Source organism: Dasypus novemcinctus, chromosome 4, assembly GCF_030445035.2.
Source record: "Dasypus novemcinctus isolate mDasNov1 chromosome 4, mDasNov1.1.hap2, whole genome shotgun sequence".
In the NCBI taxonomy this organism is placed as follows: domain Eukaryota; kingdom Metazoa; phylum Chordata; class Mammalia; order Cingulata; family Dasypodidae; genus Dasypus; species Dasypus novemcinctus.
In genome coordinates, this window is record NC_080676.1 from 89,113,252 (window position 1) to 89,127,373 (window position 14,122).

At 37.5% G+C, this 14,122-nt stretch overlaps 1 protein-coding gene across 2 annotated transcripts in view; it reads left to right on the forward strand.

Moving 5' to 3' along the window:
* Positions 1 to 1,813: 1,813 nt before the first annotated feature.
* BTLA (B and T lymphocyte associated) overlaps positions 1,814 to 14,122 on the forward strand; it is a 29,688-nt gene continuing 17,379 nt past the window's right edge. For both annotated transcript variants that reach the window (XM_058295851.2, XM_058295852.2), the window contains exons 1-2: positions 1,814 to 1,843; positions 2,182 to 2,341. In XM_058295851.2, the coding sequence (XP_058151834.1) occupies positions 2,254 to 2,341 (88 nt within the window). In that variant the 5' untranslated portion in view covers positions 1,814 to 1,843; positions 2,182 to 2,253. The remainder of the gene's footprint in view (positions 1,844 to 2,181; positions 2,342 to 14,122) is intronic.

Genomic DNA, 14,122 nt, shown 5'->3' on the forward strand with positions numbered 1-14,122 from the left:
GGAGGTTAAAAAAAATCAGAACCAAGATTCATCTCTCTGGTTGATGCCATGTAACATCAGAGGTGAAACCTCTCCAGGAACTTTTGTCTTGTTTTGTGATTGCTGATTCTCTGATGACCTTGGGGGGAAATTATTGGTGAAAGTAGAGCTGCTTCATGAGCCATGAAACCATCCAGCCTGTAGGTGAACTGAAGAATTTGGCCTCAAAGTACCTCCTGAAATATGTGTAAAGTGAATTTGAAGATATCAAATTCTATTTTGCATTTTATCTTTCACTATAAAATTGGAGATTTATTTATGCTTTTTTAAATTGTTTCTAAAATGCAATGTAATCACTTTTTAAGAATGTGATAAGCTCTTTAAATAGAATATTTAAATGAAATAATAATTTTCTGATCAATCACATGATTATGATGGGACAAGTGCCAAGACAGAAGCTTTATTGCTAGATGAAGTTTAAACCTAAAGCAAGATTAACTTAATGCTGAGTTAACAAATGTCTGAGCCAGACTTCTTCAAATACTTCTTTACTTGAACAAAGAGAGGGTCAGATTCTGAGGCAGAGTTTTTGTCTACAATGGGGGCTCATGTAGTGACTCCAGCTGAGAAGTAAAGAACCAGGCATGTTGTTAAAAGTTACAAAATATGTACCGTAACAAAAACAAATTATATACTATGTAAGGTTTTTTCCAAGTTTTACCTTATTAGCAAGGGCATTTTTATACGAAAAAAAAATCTTTAAAATAGTGAATCATGAAGTTTCTATGTCGAGATAAAGTTATTTTGACTTCTTTCTGGTTTGGGACAATATTATAGCTCCTTAGCTTAAGGTTTATGTCTTTTTTTTTTTTTAATCATTTGGGTCCATTATACAGAGGCAATGAGCCTTGCTGGAGCTGCTGCACTCTGCCTTGAGAAGAAGAAGAGAAAGTAGTTGTCTAAGTGCTGCTTAACTATTTCCCGGAATGTTTACTTGAACAGTAATGGAAGTTCTAAGAGGATATGCATGGTTGCTCTATATTATACTGCATGGTTGAAATGCCTGAATATTTAAATGCCTGCAATTAAAGACTGATGTGAGGAAATTACAGTGCCAGCTGTTGATGAGCTCATTAAAATCAGGGAAAGTGACTCATTCATTTCTATATTTCTTGACCAAAGCACACTGTATGTTTGAATCAAGGAATTCATGATAGCTGTTTTCTAATTTTATGTACTTAAAACCATTGGATTCTGGCCTCAGAAGAAAATCACCAGCCTCTGAGGGAAGGACTTAAAAAATAAACTTCAGTCTATGACCACAAGTGCCACAAACCGAGACCTCTCATTTGGATTGCCAAATGGTAGGCCAATTTGATTAGTTCCTGTGATTATAAGCAAAGTTAATTATTATAATGGCCTTGGAGAAAACAGTCCCGTGATGACCCTGAACCATTTGTTCTTGAACTTTTCCATTTCTTCCATTACTATTTCTTTTCTGCTTAATCAGACAACATCATCGAGAATAAAGTAAAATGGAAATTTCCATTAATTGATATTCAAAATGTCATTTAGCTGGGAACTTTATTACTTAGAGAGGAAGTGTAGCCAATACCAACAATGATCTTGTTCCATTGATATTTATCTACAGCTTAAAGATGGTTGTCCTTCCCTCTTATGTTGATAAATCACTTCCTGTCACTCATTTTCTCCATAACCTCAGATGTCTCCACCAGTTTAATGACAATAAGCATTATCATCTTACAATGACATGATGCTTGAGGAAAAAATCTTATAACTTTTACATAAACGAAGTTTCATAATCACAAGTTATGGAAAGGGGGAGAGTACATGTTTGCCATAGGTACTTTTACCATAATTTCCTGACTTTATTCTGATTAAAATCTCAGCCTAAAGATTGCAGCAATATAGGTTTCTTTAAAGTCTAATTGTTCATTTTGCTGAACTTTCAATGAGAAAAAACTACAGGTGGGGCAAAAAGGATGGTAGAACGGAAGGAGAAGTTAAGGACTGAGCTGCTTTGCAGATCAGAGCTTTTGAAAGTTAGCAGCCAATTTGACAAGAAGCAAAACCACAAACAGGGTACAACATACTCTTTCTGTTCACTTTGTTTAACAAAATCATTCAGGCTCTTCTTCCTGTCCTCTCCCATCTCCTCTCTCTACTCTCTTTATTTCATAGATGATGCTGACGTAGGTAACTTGGTCCAACCCTGATGAACTTCAGAATCTTTGCATCACCGTATGGACAGAAATGAAGGCGTCACAAGCTGTGGTTGGGAATGCGAAGTTGTTTTGGATTCTCTTCTTAATTCTGTATCTGGGCTTCTGGAGTATCCATGGTAAGACGCTTTCCTGATTATTTCTGCTTTTCTTTCTCAGGGGGTTTTAGAGGGCAAGTTTTCCCTTGCTATGCTCAGTAAGACATGAACTTCACGTCAAGTGGTTAATGGAAGATGAAACCAAGCAGTTAGACTTGCTTGCTGAGGACAATATGGGACATAAACCAAATCAGAGCATGGTGCTCACCTGTCTAAATAGTAAGCACTTAATAATGCAACCAATTTTCTTAAAACCGTGCTAATGATAGGAAAAGAGAACTACGCAGAGTGTTATAAATTTAGTACAAATGTTATAAACAGAAATTTATCACTACTACTAGCGGAAACTCTCTGTATAACATACTGATGATAAATAAATAGCTTGCTCTTTCCAAACCAAGTCTAGCTCAGATGGGTAAGACAGGTGTGGGATAACCAGTATTATACCCGTCTCCGTGGTTACTCTCTAATAATGTCGCCTCTGTATAAACTCTCGCTACCTGCTTCAGTGGTATGTGTGCCTTGAGACAACTGAATGAGAAAATACTGGGAAATATAGATGAAAAATATTCCCTTTTTGCTTCTATTTTGGTGAAAGAGAATGGTTCCTACTTGGGTGTCATTTGAACATTGAAAATGGCTAGGACTCTGGCATAGTTGACATTTGCTCGCTCCTGCAAGGACTTTATGCAGGAAAAAAGGTGATTCCTTCTTTATGGTGAGATCACACACTTCCTTACATCAACACAGGCACCCTCGTACTAAAAAGGGAAAGGTATTTGAATGGCTAACAGATATTTCTGATTTTCTCAGTTATTTCTGGTTTCAAATGGCTTGCCTTATTATCCCCATAAGCTCACATACTCTTATCAGGTTGTGTGCTCTGGTTTAAAATAGGAAAATATGGTTGCTGAGGCCTTATGGAAGGTCATCTTCAATTCTGGAACTAAGTGGTTTAAAATTTGTTCATGATCCTCACGTAACACACAATCAGGTGCAAAGCAAAAATTTCCTTCCATATTCTAAGCCTTTTAATGTCTGTAAGTATTTGGTATTAGGAAAATAAGGTGCTTCGATGGCTGACAGATTTTTTCACTTTCTGTCAGATTCTGAGAGTCACATGGGTACATCTGGATTCAAATATTAAGTAGAATTATTCCCAATTTGGTGGCTGTAAAAACTATTCTCTGTGACAATATATGAGGTAAATGAATTTTCAGTGCTACAGCATAGTGAAGATGGGGTAAATTTCTATCCCTCCTCCCAGTGTGGTATATCATAATAGTTACAAAAGCAGATGTGGGTGTTAGAATTGGATTTGCTTGGTGGTTCTACCCACTTACTCTGTGACCTTGGTTGTTTTGTATCCTCTCATCATTAGTTTCTTTATTTTTAAATAGAGACAGTAATTTGTACTAAATTTATGGTTATACTGTGAAGATTATAAATGCAATAATATGGGTAAACTGCTTGGCATAACAACTGCTCATAATAAATCATCAATAAATGCTAGTGGTGTTTTGTGCTAATATTATTTTCACCAAGCAACTCCCACAAAATGCAATTAAATGAGAAGTAAGTTTTAACATTATTATAAATAGTTGAATTTTCAAAGCAAAAATAAATGAATACAAAAAATATATTGCACAATGTATTTTGGCAAACAACCAGTGCATCAAATTATTTGGAAAGGGAAATGGAAAGACATGGACGAAGTACTCACCAGGAATCTTATATAATAGTTTATATAATGGATTGCAGCATTACTTTCATTAAATTGAGGACACAGATAATTATAAGGGACATTTGGTGAGATTTGTTTTCTGGACAAACCTGATGGCTCCATTCCTTAAAACCACATTAATTATAAACTTCATCTCTTTGGGATTTTCTATACTTTACTTAATTACTGCATTATTATGCTGGCATAGTTTCAAGGTGTTAATCTTTAAGGAGATTTTTATTTCCCACACAAAAACAAGTGAGGTGAGATCTGTATGTAACTTCACAGAAATGAGACTGCATCTCATCTGTAACAAGTTGGAAAAAATATAATGTTCTCAACAAGCCTCCTGTTTAAGGTCCTTGTTCATTAAGAACTTATGCCAGCTTGCTTTTTATGTTTCTCAAAAAAAAAAAAAAAATTGGAGGGAAATTGTTCCTCAGTGTCTGGCACACAATTTCTGTTCTGATGAAAGTAATGAATAAGAGTGACAACACCTTCCCTTCGTGGACTGACCATGAGGGCAAGAACTAGGCTGCAGATGGAGTTTGCTTTTATCTGGGTTTCTGTCCCATTCCTTGACGAGTTGCTCCAGACCCTGGATGATTTGTTCAGTTGAGGATCAATCTTCAGGCAGGAAGGAGGAGTACAGTTAACGTCTGGATCCTGCTTGGCACTGTATGCCGTCTGGAATAGGCAGCAGGGAATCTTTGATTGATCGCTGGCTAGTGGGATTAGAGAATAGTCTAACCAGGGCAGTACGAGAAGGATGCAGGCAGTTTGGCTCCTTTGACAACACGTCTCCATTTGCCTGGGTCCTCTTTCTCCTTTTCTATGCCTGTTCAGTGTGGCCCATGGATGTACTTTTAAATGTCGTGTTCCACATCTCACATAGATTGTATTGTCCCATCAATAACACACCATCTTCTTGGGTGACAACAGACACACCAGAGCAGATGGAGTTCAGCATCTGTCTTCCACTCCTTGAAGTTCAGGCTCAGTAGCACAGTGTCTTTACAAGGCTAAATTCTATGGCCCTAAATATGTGTTCCTATTGAAATGTGCACTGGATGAAATGCTAGAGGTGTAGCTTTGTCTTCTGCCAAATGCCTGCATATTTTTATTGCAAAAAAAATACCTGCAAATACAAAATAAGGCTACCTTTTAAGTAAATGCCCAGGAATAATTCTGCAGCTACAGAATTTCCTGGATAATGGCATGAAAAAGTTAACCCCTGACCTGATCACAGCCTTGAATAAACGTCCTTAACACCAAGAAGTAACCTTGAGTTGGACTCTTTAGGGCCTTGTAACTGTAAGCTTTTACCCCAAATAAATACCCATTTATAAAAGCCAACAGATTTCTGGTACTTTGTATCAGCACCCCTTTGGCTGACTAATAAAGGTTGCTTATGTTTGTTTTTTTTAAAGAAAGAAACTCTAATTTATTGTTGCTTTCTCTTTCCCCCTATCAAAATTTCCTTCCCTGTGAAGTTGGAAGTCAGAGCTGTTTATCTTATCTCCCTGGGACTTTCCAACTTAACTCTTTCATTTCCACTATCTGTGAATTACACTTGTACTTAAATTTAGAACAATTGTAAGAAAAATATTCACAGGCATTTATAATCAGGTTCAAAAATGAAAGCAACTTTTTGCTTTGTTCCTTGGATAGCAGTGTGGCATAGTAGTTAAGATCAGGGACTGTAAAGCCAGACTGCCTGGATTAGTTTCCCATCTCTGCCATTACTGTTTTGTGACCTTAACCTCTCTGATTCTCAGTTTCTTCATCTAAGACATGGCGACACTAATAGAGTTGTTGTATTACATGATTTAATACTGTAAAACACTTACAATAGTGCCTGGAACACCCTAAGTGCTGTGTAAATTTATCTAGTTATGTTTATTTTTAAAATATTGGTTCAAAATTTAATTAGCTAAATAGTTCCCTTAAGGCAGGGATTCTTAAACTTTTTTTTTCCAAGGACCCCTTTGTCAGTAAGGTGAACATCAAGGATGCCTTACTAAGTCCACACTATACTGTGTATTATTCAATAAACATATCACACCTGTACCAACATGTCCCCACAAGAATAATTTTTTAAAATTTCAATTCAAGGTCATGGACTCTTTGTTAAGAACCCCTGCCTTAAAGTCTTATTGGGAGACAATCTTTCATTTGGGGTTGAAAAATGTGCTTCTATCAGTAACTCTTGATATCATTATATACTATCATTTCCAATTATCCATAAATGATAATATAGTTTAAGAATTGTGACAATTGAGTTAAATTGTACCAGTGAATTATTATATCATATGCAATTTGTTTCACTTTTCAAATATTCTCGGTATTCTCAATTCTCTTACCTCCAAATAAGGTCAGAATTATACTTTCTGGTATGGTGTTGTGGACTCTGGTTTACATGTTTATCTTATGGAAGAAGAAGCTTATGTGTATGTGTCTATGCATATATACTTATGAGTCTCATGTTCATATGCTCAGACGCTAAGCATGTGTGCTTTTGTCATGTGAGGTTCACTCTGGACGTTGTGCAGGGGTTTTGGAGGGTCATGGACAAGTCATAGGGAAATATCAGATTTTTTTGGGCAAAGCTCTCTAACCTTTCTTTTTCTCCTTCCTGATAGCCATGTCGATTATATGTGCCCAACCTGGAACTCATACATGTCACTTCTGCAAACAACCCATTGTGAGAACTTGGATGCAAGAAAGGCTGGGACATTTAGACTTTAACTGGAAGGTCTCAGGCTTCTACAATATTTTTTTTACAGTATTAGAAGAGGAGAATGGATATTGGAGGGGGACGATTTGCAGTTCCTATCACAGGACTGCCAATATTTTGGCACAGGTGTTGTCAAATATTTTCTAGGGCATTAAAAATGCCATTGAATCTCACAGTGTGATCTCTGTAGTAGATTGTATTAGGGATGTAAGGAAATATCTGGGAGGGAAGTGGAGATGGAATTTCCCTATGCCTTTCTAATCATAACACATACCCCATACATACTCTGAACAACACAAGTAAACACTCTGCCACTGAGGACAATATTTAGAAATACTCATGTTGATTTGTGATAAAATGCTGCAGAGATTTACTGTCCACAGCTTCTAAAGTATGCTCTGTGCTTTTCCGTTCTATTTTTCTTCCTGAAGCCACTGTGACCAAGGTGGAAGGGGTAGCATCTCTGCAGAACAGGGCCCACTTCTACCAGTCAATCAAAGTCTCCCCTGGCCAGAACTATTCTCTAAATTCTCAACATGAATCATTGTTCTTTTGGGTTCATTTAATTGGTTAAAACTTTTGCTACTCAGGATAGATAATTGCTCATTAGTCAACTAATACTTGATCATATGCTCAATGTTTTTACCTAGGGTGGGCAGGACACAGAAATGTGGGATACACGTGAATCCTCTGGCCTGGGAAGATAAGCAGAAACCAACAGAGCAGAACCCCAAGGGGACGTATGTCACTTTATAGAGACGTAGGAGAGAAGTACTGAGAGCAAGCCTGGAAAGACAAGTGTCCTGTTTTTTTACTTACTGGTTTTGTCCAGTGCCCTTCTGGTTAGTGTAATTCTGTAGGATTTCATCTCTCATATAAAATAAAAACATCCCTCATCTTCCTATGGGATGTGCTGCCTTTTCTACCTCTATTGTATTTACTTGCCTGATATTTTTAATATATATCATATATTAAGTCTAATGTATGTGTGTTTGTGGGTGTTTGTGCATGTGTGTGTCAATCATTCTGCACCACCACTGATCCCTAAGACAGCAGGTGGGCAGACCTGTTGGGTTTCTATCTTGCCTCTGCCACTTACTGGCTTTGTGGCCTTGGATAATTACTCAAACTTCTGTGTCATTTCTCTAAATTCATTTTATCAGAAAGAATAGTAAAATCTGTGTGTACTATGAGCCAAACACAGTGCTAAGAACTTTTCCTGTACGGTCTCACTGGCTTTTACAACAAGCCTGCCAGGTAACAGCTTGTGCTTTGGAAGTAGACTGGCCTGGGTTCAAGCCCTGGTCCTTGACCTATGACTTCTCTTCTCTATTTAATACTCTGTTTCATCAATTTAAAGGTAATCATAGTACTACCTCATGGAATTGTTGTGAGGGTCAAATGAAATAATATATGTATGGCACCTCAAAGTGCCTAGCACATAATAAGAAGTCAACATTATTTGTCATAGCCCTATTATTCTTCCTGTCAGTTTGGGTCCAGGATAGACCTGCAGCACATTGACAATGCAAGGTGTGGTGTGCTTGTCGTCAAACAGCAGTAATGAATGTGAGCAAGTGACTAGGGGCTGATCTCTCAAATGTGACTAAAGCCATTTATCTGTTAGGGGATCCAGGGACTCCTAAAGGTCCCTGTCTGTCCTAGCCTTAAATATCTCAAGGAGAGGAAATGGCACAGTCATTTTGTAAGCTTTGCTGTTACAAAAAGCTATGGAAAATACTAAAGTGACTCTTTCAGACAAAACAATTTTATAAGTATCCTGATCTAGATAAAAACCAAAGGATAAATGGCTTAAATTCTTAAATTGCTTTACAACTAGATTGAAGTCTTCAAATTTCCCCCCATATAGTCATATCACTCTAAATACGAGAAAGTTAGCCCAAGAAGAAATCATTTCAAAGTGAATGGAATAAATACCATACGGAAGGTTTCACATGTCATTTTAAGAAGATACAGTTTTGGAAAAGGGGATTTTAAGAGGAAATAGTAATAGAAGACGATTATGAAATTCTCTCAATTTTCTTGTTTCAATATCTTTGTTTTCTAAGTAATGGTAATATAGATTTATACCATGTGAATTCCTGATGGAAGTGAATTCTTTCCAGTTTCATTAGCTTTACATCATGTGAGTGTGCATATGTGTGTGTATGATAGGTAGGAAATGGCTATCCCTATCTAAAGATCAATATCAGACAATATCCACAGAACAACAATAATTTAAATCTATTATTACAGACTACTTCCATGCCTATGATCTATATTACATTAAATGTTGTTTTCCAGGTAGCTGTATAGAAATTTCACAGCAGAGACTGAGGCTCAGTCAATTTTCGTTGTACCCATGAGATCAAGTCATAGGGTTTTCATCCTTTACAATTGAAGCCCTGATTCTTTCTAACTTTGGTGTGTGCGTACATTATTCATATTCAAATTCCCCCAGGTATTCCTAGCACTTCTGGAAATATCTGACTTATGAAGTATGGTTTGTTAAACGCATGGTTAAAGTAGTAAGTTTAACCAATACTACCTAATGCAACATTATACTTGTGGTTTCTATATGAGGGGAATTCCCCCACCCTAACCTCACGTCACCACATTTCTGATTTTGTGTGTGTACCCCAGTTAACTTATGATGGGAAGCACGGCACCTGGGCTTTCAAGGCTGTTCAGGTTGATGTCCTTCCATGATCTTCCATGCGTGATCACAAGGCTACCATTGCTATGTGTGGATTTGCCATCATCATGCTTAAACCACTTCCTCAGGTGACCCCTAAATCCACTCCAATTTGCAAGGCAAGATGCACTTACTTCCCTTCCCTGGTGGTAACCATTTCATCACCACCACCATTCCTGCTCTTTAAAACTAGCCAGAGCCTACCATCAGCATCCTTGGGAAGCATCTTGCCCTCTGAATCTGAAGACTTCCCTCCTGTAGTCTCCCACAGCATGTGTCTAAAGTTTTTGTTTGATCATTGTAGTATTTTCTAATAGAAGCTACAATAAACCCTAACACTGACTTAGCTTAAAGTAAAATACACTGTACTCATTGAAATCATTAATTTCTCTCAGTCAATGTGAACCATTTTGAACTTTCTATAAATTTGTGAGAATTTTTCAGTGGACAGATGAAAAAGAAGCTCAGTTGGGATCTTCCTCATGTGGTCTTTAAAAATAAGACATAACTGTATTTCACAAAAGAATCATGAACACAAACCTGTTTTTTAAAAATAGCTAATGTTTCACAAATTACCTATCCTCTTTAGCTCCCAATAGCTTTTACACATGCAGCTACACTTGCTCAGCTAAAAGATAATGGGTCAAACTTGCAATTGCTTATGGCTGGCATTCCTTTCTGATTAGTGGATTCGGGTAGCTTGACGGTTGAAGATTATCTCTTATTAAATATTTTGAAAATCGTCCCCTAATGGACATAAATCAGACTGTCCCACATTGCATAATTCCAAGGTCTAGTTTTACTTTAGTGGTTATGACTCCACCACAGGGAATTTTGAGATCTGTTCTTCACCTCAATGCCTTTTAGACAGACCACTTCTGTAAGGGCTTAGCTATGTCTGGTCTGCATCCCATAGTATACAGAAAGCACTATTCAGAATTTTGAACAGAGGACTTTAACTGTCATGCAATTCTTTCTCTTCAGTCTGGGTGCATGCCATGTTTTTTCACCTTCATACCTTTTCCAAAGCCATCTCCTCTTGCGGGGACATGTACCATACCATCGAGGAGGTTGCAGAGGAGATGGGATGCCATATGTATAAAAAGATGTTCACTTGAAACCGGTTGTGATACAGATAGCACAAAATAGCATGGAACACTCCCTGGGGGAATGTCAAGTGGTCTAAGGTCGCTAGAGCTTGAAGATGGGGTGAGTCTGCCCAAAGAGGCTATGGCTAAATACCATTTGAGGAAGTCCAGACATTTTCCTACAGGCACTGGGGAGTCTCTGAAGGATTTTAAGCAGAAAATCTTGTGATTAGATTTTCATTTTAAGAATGCAAACTGTGACAGTGATGTGGAGAATGGATTAGGGTAGGGAGTGGGGCAGAGAGTAAGGCCCAGTTTGGAATGGAGAAGCTATAATCCACAGGAATATAATGAGGTGCAGATAAGGTAGTGGCATGTAAACAAACACACTTGAAAACTGTTTTGGATCTGAATCAACTTAACTTGGTGACTGATTTAATGGGGCAGTAAGAGGAGGAGGAGGCAAAGATGGTCCACCCATTCTGGCGCATGTAATCAGGAAGAAGATGGTAGAATACTGTGATAACTGGAAGACCAGGTTTACCTGGAGGGTTGGGGTGGGAGGAGGGTCAACGTCAACCTTTCCTATTCTACATATCTTTGAAGATTTTATTGAAATGCCACCTCCTTCATGAAGCCTTTCCAGATTGACCCAGTGAGAAGGGATCTTTCCCTTTTTGGAATCTGAAACTTCTGAGAGATTATATCTTGTTTAGGATCATTAAAAAAAATCTAAAGGCAAAATTGGCAAGTGACTCTGGCATCTTTCTCCATCTGCTTTGCACTAGAAGCTATCACATTACTAAATAGTCATGGGCAGTGGTAGTGGTCTGGCCTGAGTGTGGAGATTAAAGAGGGTATATTGTCCAGAATTTTAAAAATATGAAAAAACTGACACATTTGCCTGATTTTAATTATCACCATGTACAGCAAGTCTGAACAGTATCAATGATAAATTATTCCTCCCTCTAAAAATATATTTGGTCTAAACTCTAAATAATTACTATGGTTACAGTTATATATTATTAAAACTTGAAAAGAACTTCCCAGTTTAGAGTTGGTCCTGGATTCATTTGCACTCAGCTACATGTGTTCATTTTGAGAATGCTGCTGGATTTTTTTCTAGGTTCTCAGCTTTGTTACATAAAAGAATTTAAGAATATGCCGATTTCGTTAGGCCAGTAGTTTATTAAGTAAGTAAAAGAAGACAATAGAAATGGAAGAAAATAACAGATTCTGGGTCCCAGGTATGCCTACAGGCTGGACGAGGAAGAAAGAGGAGAAAAGAGACAATTTAGCTTCTGCACTTGCTTTTTAAACCATTAATTATTCCTCCCACCTGCTAATGTTTCTGGGAGAGGTCCCAGTTGTTTGCTGTTTTGACTAATTACCCCAACCATGAACCCCCTTGACCCCCCGCCCCCCCCGGGGCAGTGGCAATGAAAATATCTAGGATTTTCCTTGATCCCAGAAGAAATCTCATTCTAAACGGGGTGGGGGTGGGGTTCTTCTGACATTCTTCCAGCAGCCTTCTGGTGGCGGATCTTTCCATCAGGCGGGTTCCAGGTGGGTGCCATGGCCATGTGTTTCATAATGAAAACAAGAGTGGTAGGTCATAAGTTTATTCCAGAAAAATGGCCTTGATGTTTGTTAATCTTGTCTCAGCAATTCGATGGTAAGCTCCTGGAGAGCAAGAGGGTCCTTGTCTATATTCTAACCTTCTTGCACTTTATCACAGTGCAAACTCTTGTTGAGTTATCCAAGTAAATGAAAAGGGAAGTTAGGAGGCTGAGATTGACTAATGACTTCAGAGAGAAAAACGGACTTCTGGAAGCAGTGGTTTCACTTGGGCTTTCTGCCTCTGGTCTCCCTAGTTTTTTGTCAAAAGCATAACCACATTCATGTGTTATGTTGTTAGGAACTTCCTTTTGGTAAATTATATTACCCTTTCTCTTCAATTTTTTAGAAACCTCATTCTCATAACTTGTTCTTGTAGTTTGCTTTCATTTTTATTCTGAAGTTTTGGAAGCAACGAAATGAGGAAGTCTTAAAGAGAATTTGTTTAAGGTTTCAAAGGCATTATAAATAAATATTCAGAGATTCTAAAGTTCTCTGCAGGTCCCTGTGTCAATCTGGTTCTTGGAATTTCAAGTTTCAATTATTCTGAACAGGGATTGGTGAGATGTGAGAGAGAATTACCATGAGGGGTTTGTTTGATGTTAAGGAATAGCTAAAAGTGAGAATATCCATGCTGGCAAAGGTGTAGAAAGAAACAGAATATTTTCTGGATAAAGATATATGTGGAGCGTGGAGCCAAAATCTCTCCTCCAGTTCAACCTCTGTCTAGCTGTGTGATGGCTGGTGAGGCCTTCAGTCGTGGAGGTAGTAACCACAAGCATTCTTACGTCATGTAACCTATGATACCCTGCATCTATTCAGAAGAACACTTGAAAATAAGTGAAAGAAGTTAATGAAGGGCATGGACTGGATATGTTTATGGGAGAAAGAGTAGATTAAAGAAAGACAGGCTCAAGAAAGAAATACAAGGATGTAGGGAAAGGAAGTTAAAGAAAAAATTTTCTTAAGACAACTTTATTTTACTGAAAAGTAAAAAGATATAATTCACCACAGAATGCTATACTGAAGGGCTCTTCGCTTATTTTTTTTGCACTAGTGTGAAGAGTCAGTTCTACAGTAGAATAGTCCATAATTTGTATATATGCATGATGTAACTGATGCAAAATCTATAACAAATGGGTGTTTAAGTGGTTATTGTTAATATGCATCACTTCCCATGCTCCTTTTATGCATGCATCTCAAACGGGACAATACAGTTCAGCATTTGTCAGAGAATGACTAGTTCCACATAAACAGGCATTCTAAATAATTAAAGTATGCCCCTTTAAAGGCCAAGACATTTTTTGGAGTAATCATGAAATTCTTTGATAAAGAAAGTACATGTGTCTTTGTTTCCAAGAATGGGTAATAGAAAACATCATTCAAAGTGTTTTTGTAGATACAATCTTATCAATATGAACATAGTCATTACTTTTTATTATATAACACAATTATGCCTCTGGATTTACTGGAACATGATAATGAAATTGTCAGATTTATGTATTAATTGAGGTACATTTTGGATCTTGCAATATCTATTTGTTTCTTTGAGAAGCATTTGTTTTTCATGTGTCTTGGTCCTCAGTTATATTACAGGTGTTGAGGTAACAAGGTAAATACTTTCATGATAAGATAAGGGTAAACAAAACCTATTCAATGGCATTGAGAATATCTCTTTCAGTGCTGAAGATTTTACATACACTTGGCAAGTACTAACTGGAGGTTCATAGAAGATAATAGGTAACCTATTTCCAGTAAAAAAGTTTTCTCCCAAAAGCAAAGGAAGGCATATTTCCAGTATGTTGGGCCAGTAGGCAGAGTTTCCAAAAGAGATAGATGTCTGTTCCTCCTCCTACTTGGAAAAATGTAAAAATCAGGTTATTTCAGAGCATCCTATCTTCAGAAGGTAATCTTGAGTTGCATGTCTCCTATGCAGAAAGAG